The sequence below is a fragment of the Bombus pascuorum genome, chromosome 2, assembly GCF_905332965.1.
Source record: "Bombus pascuorum chromosome 2, iyBomPasc1.1, whole genome shotgun sequence".
Classification (NCBI taxonomy): Eukaryota; Metazoa; Arthropoda; class Insecta; order Hymenoptera; family Apidae; genus Bombus; species Bombus pascuorum.
The window spans coordinates 17,411,636-17,423,375 of record NC_083489.1 but is presented as its reverse complement, the minus strand read 5'-3'; the positions used below and the strand labels follow the sequence as shown (position 1 = coordinate 17,423,375).

Here is an 11,740-nt window from a genome sequence, read left to right as displayed (position 1 = left end):
TAAAATCATTTATAACACGGTGTCCTCGTGTAGCAACGTGACGTCAACTGGACGGGTCACCGTCCATCTTCGCGAAGCTTTATTTGCATGTGAGGTAATTGCGCAGATTACCCGTTCGTGCGTATTTCAATTGAACACGACTATACGACCGTCTTGAGAGAAATCCTCGACACTATTAGTCCTGACAGTATCATTTGTATGCTCGGTATGCGATTCAAAACGCGGACACGTGAGCGTTGGTCATTTCGGAAGTTTAGTCATCGATAATCCATAGTCTATTTAAGACTGATATGATATAAAAGTTGAATCAATCGTCGGCCACGTATCGATCGAATTTATTTGGGTATCGTTTCGGAAAAATGCTTTCGCGATATATAGCAACGTAACGTAAATTAGAAATTGGCGAGCAATGTAATCGTAAGAGAGGTTTCGGTGAAGTTGGTGGTAGTCGCGTGCAACGAATTACGGCTCGTAGCTTATTCACACGGTTCCGTTTATCGCCTGAGCTTGCAGGCGTGTTCTCATTTCGCGTATTCGGTAGATTAGTATCGTTTAAATAGAAGGTATTCCGTTTCCAGAATCATGCGCTGCGCGTCGTTGGATTTCAACGTTTACGGTAGCGATTCAGCCTCGGTCGGTAGACTCGAGTTAAGCGTGACTTCTTGCTGCTATGATTAACGGCCACGTATACACCGGCGCAAGAAAGCGTCTAACATGAAAAAAAAAAAAAAAAAAAAAATTGTCGCTACGTACTAGAGATAATATCACGATGTTCGATCGTTTCCACGCGTCAGATTCCATGCAAATTAACGGTGGGGCCACTTGAAGCACAGTAAAACACGTTCCACTCATAGTTTTCTTTTTTTTGTTACAGCGTGTAGATACTCGTAGCATACGTAGCATAGCAGATACGTTATTAGAGAACGTTGTTTCGCTTTGACCAAGAGCGCCGTTATTTCACCCGATAATTGCTCGATTGACGTAATCGCAATGGAAACTTCTTTGACAATAAAACCGCGAGCGCCTGATTTTCTGATTTTCCTAAAGCTTTAACGTTCCTCCGTCTTGCTTCTTTCTTTTCCTACGCGTCTGTTCCTTTAGCGCGATCTATCTCGATCGGCCCGTTTGTTGATCACGGCTCGATTCATTCAGGGGAAATTAATCGAGCCTGTAATCGACAGCGTTAATATAATGGATATGATGTAACGAGGCGTTGTTGGCTCATTTATTCCACGATAGGATTTCTGCATGAGTCATTAAAGCCGGCTCTAGTCGGCACGTACCCGGCACCTGTTATCTAGCGGTCGAACGATGCACGAATCGCGCTTACGCTCTTTCTAATTCCCGCTAATTGTTTTCTTCGTTCACCGCTTCGTTCGTCAGCGGAATATTTCAATCAGTTTCGCGATCAACACGTATTTCTCTACCAGACGTAGATGATGCAAAATTGCCGAATGATTTTCTCCAGCTGTGCCAACTAGCGGAACTTTGTATCCTCTTTACGTAGATGTAATGAACGACGTATAACGTTTCACTTAAACAATATAGCGGAAACTTTGGAAAATCACTCGATTCGCAAATACCTGATTCGATTAAACTAACCCCTTAAATTAGACTTTAATTGTAGTAATTGTTTCCCAGCGGTTATTCGTAAGAGAATTTCGATGATTCGAGAGAAGTCAGCACGTGTATTCTTCTGCCATCGCGAGTCTTTAATGATATTAAAGCGTCACGGGATCGTACGGGGTGTCCCCTTTAAGTTCACCTGGCTGAATGCCTGCCTTATCGATAGAGCATCGTCTCTTAAAAAGAATCTTTTGAACGATGACCGTTTCGAGGGATATAATGTTTCACTAAAGCATCGTTCCTTTCTATTTATTCGGTTATGTCGTCAGTAACGACGAGGATATCGCATTGTGGTTAAACGAAACACTCTGTCTGGTTCTACCGACGATCGTTCCATAAATAGTAGATAGAAATTTTATCACTAGGAAATAGGGATTTATTTACCAAAGATCCGTAGGCAAATAACCAGAAATGCGTTGTCCAAACGTCGAATTCTAGAGCAAACGGACCCGTTATTCTCGTTTGCCGATCCATCGATTATTTACAGGCTTCGATAATCCACTGCGGAATAGGCTTGCTTGAAAGTTTCTCGTAAACGAAGTGAAGTTACGCGCCCATTTACTGCGAAACGCGTGATTTCGTGACACGCCAATTGCACGAATAACCTCGTAGCGTAAAACGGTTGATTCTTCGATTATCGACGATACGTATACTTGGTCGATACATTCGGAAACCTTTCGAACGACAGATAGCCTGTAGAATACGAATAGGACCCAATCGCATCAGTTACGGATCTGTGAAAAGATCGTAGTGTTGGAAATGACCCGTTAGCTAATTCGACGCAGATAAAAAGAATAGAAAGCGATCTTAACCTACAATTTCATAATAACCATGTTATTATCGTGGTTAAAGGTAAGGTGGACCTTTATCTGTGTGATTTCAATGGTCTCGTGGATCGTTGCACCTGTGGTTGCCCAATGCCCCGCCAGCTAATGCTTCCTTCTGTGGATAAAACCGTGATTGCCGATGAATCCGGAAACTGACCAAAACGGGCGAACGCAAATGAAAAGTTTTCTTTTATCTGGGAAGGTTATCCGGTAGTTTTTTCGAGTAACGAGCAATTAAGTCCTCGTTACGTTCACGCGCCTTATGAATAATTCGTTGGCTCGTGCCAGGTTAATTGCGTTTAACTGTTTTTACCGATTGCTTGAAATGCGAATCCCCGACGACTGATTAACGTTCCGTGTAATTGGCAGCGAAGGACTGCCGTAGGAAAGGAGGAACCTCTTTGGTTAAGCTGGCCGATTGATTTTTTATCGTTCGAACGCTCACTTTCGTGGTTGTTTCATCGACAAACCTGATCGACCTGCTTCGCGTCTATATTTTTAATCTCGCTTCGAACTTGAACTGTATTTTTAGAAGACTATGGCGGAAAGTTGCTCCACGTACAGAACCACCAGCTTCTAGATTTATGACTCGATTATGAAACTACTTAAGAGTTCTTTACGACGCGAGTTCAGTAACCTAATAATCCTACTCCAAGTTGTTTCGGCTGAAAGTTAAATCGCCGCTTCTCCTCGCATTCTCTCCGTGTCGCTTGTTAGTAATTTTTACACGAAACGTAAACGCGCGGGCCAATGCTTTCGAAAACTCTCAATTTACGATAATATTTAGATTTTTCGCGATATTCGTCTGATCTTAACCCAAAACACGGTATACACGGAACAATAAAAATTTTCTCCGCTCTTTCATCGATTTACCGAGCGTAATATTATTTTTAGATATCGTTTGATTTGTCCGACGTTTGACCTTGAATGACCTTGAACCAGGGGGCATCGAACTGGCGGCGCGAAGGGCCACCGCGGCCGTAGATTCTTGGGAAACCGTAATTCCACTTAAGAAAGCGAACGTGAGCCTAAAATCTTGAACCAGTTTCTAGCTAGAGAAAAGCCGTTTTAAAGGCATCACCGCCCTCTCGAGGCCGAGCAACCTGCTCGAAAAGGAATTTCCTATCTCGCGGAAGCCGGTCGGCCCATCTTATACGGTTCGAATTAACTTTGATTATCGTCTCGATCGGCCAGATAACGTCGATATCGGTGAATTAATTGCTCGTAGACGATGGTGTTTTTCCGATGTCGATCGACCGCGTAGTCGTAGCGTAACCGAACACCGTATAGGATCGATACCTGGCGCAGACACGGAGAAACGAAGTATCGGTCGAAGTCGAGGCCAATTTCGCGTCAGATTCGCTGCGAGCGTGCGGACTGGTTCTCGATTACAACTAGTCGACACACTATCGGCAGGAATTCAAGCGAATGACAAGGGTACGCGCAAATCAAGCCACCCCTCTGATTTTTCTATTGACGTCAGTTCTCGATTACGACGTCGTTACGAGGATTTACGTTCCCGTTCAACCTGACTTCGCACTCTGCCGCGATTTCCTCGACCTCTATTCGTAGTTCCGAGGTCAGCGCACTTCCGGTCAACGTTCACCGGCAATGTTCGCTACGGCCGATTCATCAATGCCCTTTCCCGTCTTCGTGTATTTCGTGGCCCAACGAACGTGTCACGATAACGAGGATCTCGAACGCGCGTCTTCCATCGTTGGAGCAGCGCTTCGCCAGCGAATATTCGATAAATCAATCGAGGGTCAAACGAGATACGACCGGTATACAGGATTACTGCGGATATTGTTTTCAAGCCACCAAGGTTATCGAGATTACGTTACGCTTGTAGGAAGAACAGGAACTGTGCTTTCTTTATTGCTCGTGAAGCTCACAGATACACGCTATCTTTGTTTATGTACAGCTTGGAATTCACTTATTACATAATCAAAACAAATCTTACGACATTGCCGCTTTTAATCGACTAATTAATTTCGCGTGGGACCTTGTTATCGGTCAGCTGTGTAATAGCGGCGCTGATAAAACACATGTGAATAATGCGCTAACTATTTCCAGTCTGCGAATTCGAGATATGTTCGTATCTAAAACGGTAGCACGAGAAAATTGTAAAGCAATATGAGAAACGCGATTACAACAGAATACTGATAAAAGTACGACAGATAATTGGACAGCAAGAACGTTGTTGCCTCCGTAAGGAAAGTGTAATTTGTAGAGGAAAAATACAGGTAGAAAGACGCGAGGAAGAATCGTATTGACTACGAATGTCGATAACTTAATCCCGAGGCTAATCAAGCCATAAAACGAGATTGCCGGGTATTGAGCGCGGACCAGAAAAAAGACAGAGAGGTCAGCGAAATTGGTAAACAAGAGGAACTCTCGGGAAGAAGAAGGAATTGTCTGCTAGAAGATAAGAGTGAAGAACAGCAGCTCTGGTTAGGTGGCGCAGGTGCGGCTGCACTCTAGTGGAATGCATCCATCGGTGTCGGTGCAGCTGCTGTCGCAGCTCGTTCGTGGACCGTTTGTAAGATCAAGGTCGCTGGTTTCGTGGGTAAACGTCCTGAAGTCGCCTTGAGTTGCACGTTGCACCGAGCTGCGTTGCATATACTCCACGACCAAAGATCACACGCTTATCGGCTATTATATCCCTCCTCCGCACCTTCCGACGATACCGATGCATCGTAGAAAGCTACGTGTCCAACGTGTCGTCTTTATCGATCGGCTAAGCCGAGCCTTCGAATTATCTTTATCGGTTATCGATCCGAATCTCGTATCGAATTTGCTCGATTATTTTTCTACTCTTCTACTTCACTCGCCTTTATTGTTTCTCGCGCATCTTACGTCGAACGCACACCGCTCTAGTTGTTTTTTTTAAGTCTCTGCTCCTCTACTAGGGATTTCGAGATAGGGGAAATTTGATCTCCATTTATTGAAAATCTCTTTGTTTTCTACGTATCGAAATAGACGCAGTGGTACAAAGCGTGAATTAATTTCGATCGGATAACCCGTAAGCGTGAAAAACGACAGAGCAATATTGCAAAAAATTGGTTTCCAACAGCAATATTAAAGGGTCCCGTTATCTCGGCGATAAGCGTATGATAGCTGGCTCGATGAAAATCATCGCATAATTCTGTATCGTCGATTCGGCGCTTAGTCGGCCTATGTCATCGGCGATATAAAGATTTATCTTTATTGACTTTGTTCGAGAACGCGATTCTCTCGTAATTCGCTTAATATTTCCTCGTCCGTCGTCGTACACGACGCATTTTAGCTCCTTCGAAGCTGTTGTTTGCGTTTCACGAAATTCACGACTCGCCGCCTCGTTTCCCAGCCTTTCGTAAATTCCATAAATTCAATTGCTTTTTTCTCGGCGCGCCTTTCGCGACAGCGATTAAACGTTTCGGCTAGCCGAAACGCGACGAAGTTTTATTTAAAGACTTGCATGCTTTCTATACGAAGCGTTGATTTTGTCGGGATCGTGCTACTTGCACAGGACGATCGAGCGTGGGTGTTTCGAGTTGTATTCGTGGAAAGTACGAACGCACGGCGATGCTCTTGGTTCTTTGGTAGTTAAGGGCCGCTGCTAGCGCTAGAGAGTGGGAGGTCGGAGAGTACCGAGCAATCAACCCGTCAATTTAAACCTTTTTTCGTCGTAAAACGAACATCGATATTGCCTGTTCTCTGCCATGGTCTTTGCTTGCGTTCTCTGCAGGGACCACGTTTCCATTACAATCGAGGAACAAGAGTTCCTCCGGCACTTGCAACAGAAATAAATATTACTTTTTTAACGCTAGAACAAACAGACGATAGTTAAGACGAAGCTGTTTCTAGTAAAAACATGGGGAAAAAAAGAAAAAATGACTGGTCTTTAAAAAATACGCAATAAGAGAATATTTTTCCATTTATTGATTTATTACTTTCTTACAAAAGGAATTTCATCTTATATAGTACAGTTTTAATATTATCAACCCATCTGAGACCATGATCCCTGAACGACGGCTGGCACATTTATAAAATTGTAAACTAATTAATCGTGGAGATCGAAGGTGAATTTTCAATTTGGAGGAACGACAGACATAATTTTATATTTCGTTTGTCGTCGATTATTTTCTGCCAAGATTAAAGTAGTCTCTTAAAGAACAGAATTACGACGTTAGACGATATATGCATGTGTATGTATAGAAACTTGAAATACGCTGGTTACTTGCCCCTCTACGATCTTCGTAGTAAGAACGCGTAATGATCGCGTCTAGCGTTAAACCTCGACTCCGCGGTACCTTCTCACCTGCTACGCGCTAGAATTGAGGCTTACAATAGGCTGTGTATCCAATGTTGTACATGTACGTCGGATTACGATACGTCTATCGACGCCATGCTCGAAAGCGCCGCGGTATCCTTGATCCCTGATTTTCTTCAGCTGACAACGTATCTTTTAAACAGCGCGGCTATCAGAAAAAAGAAAGAAAGAAATGAAAGTTGCTCTCGATAACGTATTCGTGGATTGCATAGTTGTAAGCTATAATACGAGAAGCGATCGACGTGGAAGATTCGATGGAAATGAAGGCGGCGAAGATCGGATAACCCGAGGAAAGGGTGGTATGGAGCGTAGGTAACTGACGTTGACGGTAAAAGCGTTCGTGGAATCGCCCTTCGATGCTATTAATAATAGCGAAGCGTTTCGCAAGAGCTGACAATCGCGGCAAGTTTCAGGGAGGCCAAATACGAAACGTATCCGTGACGAATCGAACGCGTTCGATCGCGACGTGTTCGCGTTCGAGCTACGGGTCTCCTCTCTACGGCGTGGAAAGGTGTACACGGGCTGTGGTAAAAATCTACGTTACCGCTTGCGAGTCTGCATCGTTCGCATCGCTCGAGGATTCTCTATCCGATTCACGATCTTTGCGAGTCCGCCTTAAGAAAACGCGCATGGGTGGAGGTAGAAAATCTCGCGGGCACGAGCGAGACCGCAGGATCGGCGTGTAACACGAAAATGAGAAAGAAAGGCAGCAGCGTGGTCTTAGGCTCGAAACACGCGAGGCGAGCGTACACGAAAGAAGGGAAAGAAGGGACAGAAAGGGGCAGCGGAGAGAGAAAAGGAGAAAGATTGTCTTGCCGCGGGGGAGGAGCGAGGAGGAAAGCAGCGGGAGACTCGGAACGAAGGGAGAAAGAAGAAGACAGAAAACGCTAGAGGAGGTAGAAAAGGGGTAAGGAGAGTGGGATGCTGCGAGAGAAGCAAGAGAACTGAGTTGTGTGCAGACGAGAGTGGACGGACGGCATACCACCACTACCGCTCCTTACCCCCCTCGATGTTCTCCGTTTCTCCGTCTCTGTCACGGGGCCCGCTTCCCAGAGGTCGCTGTCTCCGTCTGACCACCGCGCGGTCCCTCACTCTATCTCACACACACACACACACGCGCGCGCGCGCGCTCACTCTTTCTCTTTCTCTTTCTCTTTCTCCGGGTCCGTGGCGGTTCTCTCGTGAGTCAGGGAGAGGTGCAGCGTCGAGAGCTCGCGAAATGCCAGTGATTCGACGCGACTTCAACTACGCGCACTACGAGAGTTTTTCTCCTCGCGAGACGAGGGGGACCGTTCTCGATGCTCGTTCCTCTGCCCTTCGCGATAAGGGTGGACCCGCGTCGCGACGCTCTGCGCCTCGAGTACGCTCCAACGCACTATTTTACGAACACGACCGGCCGCTACCCTTGCTTCCCTACTCGCGCCACGCTGTTACTCTTGCTTGTACTACTAGTGCCGCTACTATCGCTGTTCCACTTTTTTCCCATTTCTTTTCTCTCGTAGTTCCCTATTTCTTTGTCGTTATTGATATTATCGCAAGCCGGAGTTTCTACATTACGTACCATCGCTATTACCGACTGTCGCTTCTCAGTCGTTTCTATTTCTCTTTGTTTTCGCTCCGTTTGGCGATAAACGAGACGTTTGGCCGCGCAAAACTAGGAAATTTTCGGCGCATGCGTTTCGAGGATGTTACCATGGTACGAGTTCGTGAACGGTGGTACGCGTCGCGATTAACCCGCCTTCTTTGTCGATTTGTTTCCTTCGCAGATCATTTTTCTCCGTTTCCTTGGGTAATCGAAGGACAGAGGCGAGCGAGGCTATCAGCTTAGAATGAATTCCGTAACCCGTCGCGGTTCTTTTGCCGGCGGCGTAGTGTCGTAAAAAGAATCTGGTCGAGGGAAGGAAAGCTTGTGAAATAGGTTCTCGTGGGCGAGCAGCTGGCCGGTAATAGAGGCGACTAAGTTTCCCCTTGATCTCGTAGGGCTGATCTTACTGTTTTAACCAACGAGCCAATCAAGAAAAGTTCACTCGTCAACCGTCAAACCGACAGACACTGCCATTGTATAGGATCGGCGTCTGCCTTTTATTTAAAACTTCGCTCGAACGAACTAAATCTTTCTAGATACGTATCACGATCCAGAGCTGACGTGTTGGCGGATCAAGGTTCCTCGAATAACAACAATAACGATTCTCCGAGTTGTCTCTCTCCTTTCACGCTATCGTTCGTTGCGTCGTTGCTTTCGAAACTGGCGGGTAATTTATTTTTACCGGTGTTCGATTACGTGGCCGTTGCGCTCAACTAGTCGAAGAACGCGAGTCGCTGTTCGATAGGAAGGCAAACGGGAAGAAAAGGAGCGTTGTGCGCGTCGTTGCAGCGAAAATTGAGAGGAAGAGTGAAAAATCACCGTGTTCGCGCTTTCCTTATTTGCAAAAGCGATAGCGGTCGGTCGAGCGTGTTTTCGAGGCCGGTGCGTGACCGTGATTTACCGTTCCAGCGAAATACGCGTATCACGAAATTCGTGATACATTTGCCGGTGCGATCTACCAACTAAACAAGACCGAAGGATCGCCTTTCTTGAAATCGATTCGCAACTATAGTGTGCGTGTGAGTGTGTGTGTGCGTAGTGACGCGCGTTATCGGTGCGACGAATCATATTACGTCGTTTGGTTCTTCTCCCGCGAACACGTTTCTCGAACTTTTTCGGACGTTCGACGAACAAGTAACGACTTTGGAGAAACATCGAACAGAGCGCGATTGGCCGAGCGAGTGAATCGGTGTCTGGCAGCGCGCCTACGTCGCTCGTCGACACGAAATAATAAATACTGCGGGATCATGGAGCGAAGGAAAGGGTGAAATCAGTGTCGTAATCGTCGGAGGGCGGAGAAAGTATCGTCCAATGTGTTTTCAACGATTCTAAATGCTTTCGGACGAGGCGCATATATGGAGAACAGTATCGGCTGTTGGGCCGCTGTGAACGGAACGCGTGTTCGGCAACAAGCATTCACCAAGCTCGAAAAATCTACTGTTTCGAAACGTGGAATAACTTGGCGTAAACGTTGCGCGGACGTTGATTCGCGATATTAATCGCGGTTACCGCTATCGAAGCGTAGTTTCCTCCAGGCAGAACGTAACAGGAAGATGGTTTCGCTGGCTAGGTAACGCTGCAACGCGAATTAACTGGAATTAATCTGCTGCCGTTTAACGTTATTTCGCTGACGGCGTCGCGCGGTCCGCCAGTGCCGAATCGATTTTTGCCGCAGGATCCTCATCGAACGGAGGGGCAACCGTATGAAGAGGGTGAAAGAGAAGGTAAACGTGAAAGAGGAAGAAGGGACGGCAGGTCGAAAAAGGAAAGCCACGCTGATTCGCGACTGGAAGACCTCGGAGTTGTACCTTAAGATCGCAGAAACGCGCAAGCGTGCACGTTCGCCGAGGCGACCGACACAGACCAAACGGAGAAGAACCACGACGATACAGATGAAAGAGAGGGACAACGAGAGAACCAGTGCAGCCTCGCAACCTCTGTCTTTTTCCCTTTCTCTCTCTCCCCTCTCCTCTCTTTCTCCCTGGCTAGCTGTAAGGATGTAAGGACTCGAGGAGGACGCGCGTGGTTCACTCCAGCAACCAAAACGAGCCTTCCGTTCGCGAGGTATCCTTCGGCCACTCGTTCCAAAGGATATTTGACTCGCAGCACGAGATCGTAACTCGCCAAGAAGCAACAGCGGAAACGACCAACTACGTCGAGAGGATAGGGCCGTAAACGGAGAATGATCGTCTCGTTTTTGTTAGATTTTCTTTCCAAAGGCAGACGACGCGATTCGAGAAAGTATGAAGCAACGCGGTGGATAACGAGGCATGTTAAATAGATAACGAACGAGAATTTTCAAACAATTGTACACATGAGATCGCGGTATTCGAAGAAGAAGTCTCGCAGACGCGTCGAGGAAACGGCGAAAGGATAATAGAAAGTGGAGGATGAAACGTAAGACGACTGTTTGAGCGGAGAGTGGACGAAGGGCCGAACTCATGAGGCCGCTGTCCTTCGAGAACCTGAGGAGGCTCGTCGGCCGCAAGAAGGACCGTAACGAGCCGTCCTTTAAGCGCAGCGAGTCCTTCAAAAGGATATCGATAAGAAAAAGTTATTTGGATCGGGGCAAGCGACGTAACAAGCTTCAGAAAAACTTGGAGCCGACTGTCGCGCCGACTGCCATCGAGTCCAACTTGAAGCCGATCGAGAAGCAGACCATAATAAAGGAGCAGAAACCGAGAAAGCTACAGGACGACACGTTGACTCGTGAATCGATCAGCTACGACGAATGGCTACAGGGTGTTAGCTCGTCTTCGCGCGAGAAACTGGACGAGGCGCACCGCGAACAGCAACAGAACAAGCAAAACAAGCAACAACATGCTCCAGCAAGAAACAACGTTTCCAAGATTCAAAAGCAAAACGAAGCCGACCACGTGGCCGAGGACCTGAAGGTTCTCGAGTTGGACGCGTCACCCGTGTTGTCCTCGAAGCCGTTCAGAGTGTGCAACGAGACGATCCAAGAGAAGAATAGTCATCAGGATATCCTGCAGGTTCAGGAACCATCGATCGAAGGACCACCCAGCGTCAGCATCAATCTCGGACGCATATGGAGGGATGCGGTGCCGATGCCCTTTCCTTCATCCTCGGGTTCGTCGATACACCACTCGTTGGATAGCGCGCTGAAGGAGAGGAAGCCTCAACCCACCGTAGCGAGAACGGTGTCCGCTCCGGAGAAAAGCGTGGCTGGCAAAGACGTCTCGTCGGCGTTCGCATTTTCTCTGAGGATCACTAAGCTGGCCGATTTTCGTGCAGGGTTACTATCACTCGTATTTGTTAATTGGCCTTCGTCGACGATGAAATTGCGAAACGTGAAAGTACAGAGTTTCCATGAAAGTCGAATCGTAGAAAGTTCAACTATAAAATGACGACCCGGTTGCGGATGTCAGA

At 46.9% G+C, this 11,740-nt stretch overlaps 1 protein-coding gene across 10 annotated transcripts in view; it reads left to right on the top strand.

The window, feature by feature from the left end:
* Positions 1-11,740, top strand: part of LOC132916696 (disco-interacting protein 2) — a 40,819-nt gene that overhangs the window by 2,329 nt on the left and 26,750 nt on the right. For 5 of the 10 annotated variants that reach the window (XM_060976918.1, XM_060976917.1, XM_060976916.1 and 2 more), the window contains exon 1: positions 9,425-11,606. The exons of the other annotated variants lie outside the window; for them this stretch is intronic. In XM_060976918.1, coding sequence (XP_060832901.1) covers positions 10,792-11,606 — 815 coding nt within the window. In that variant the 5' untranslated portion in view covers positions 9,425-10,791. Of the gene's footprint in view, positions 1-9,424; positions 11,607-11,740 lie in introns of those variants that run through there. 10 annotated transcript variants of the gene reach the window in all.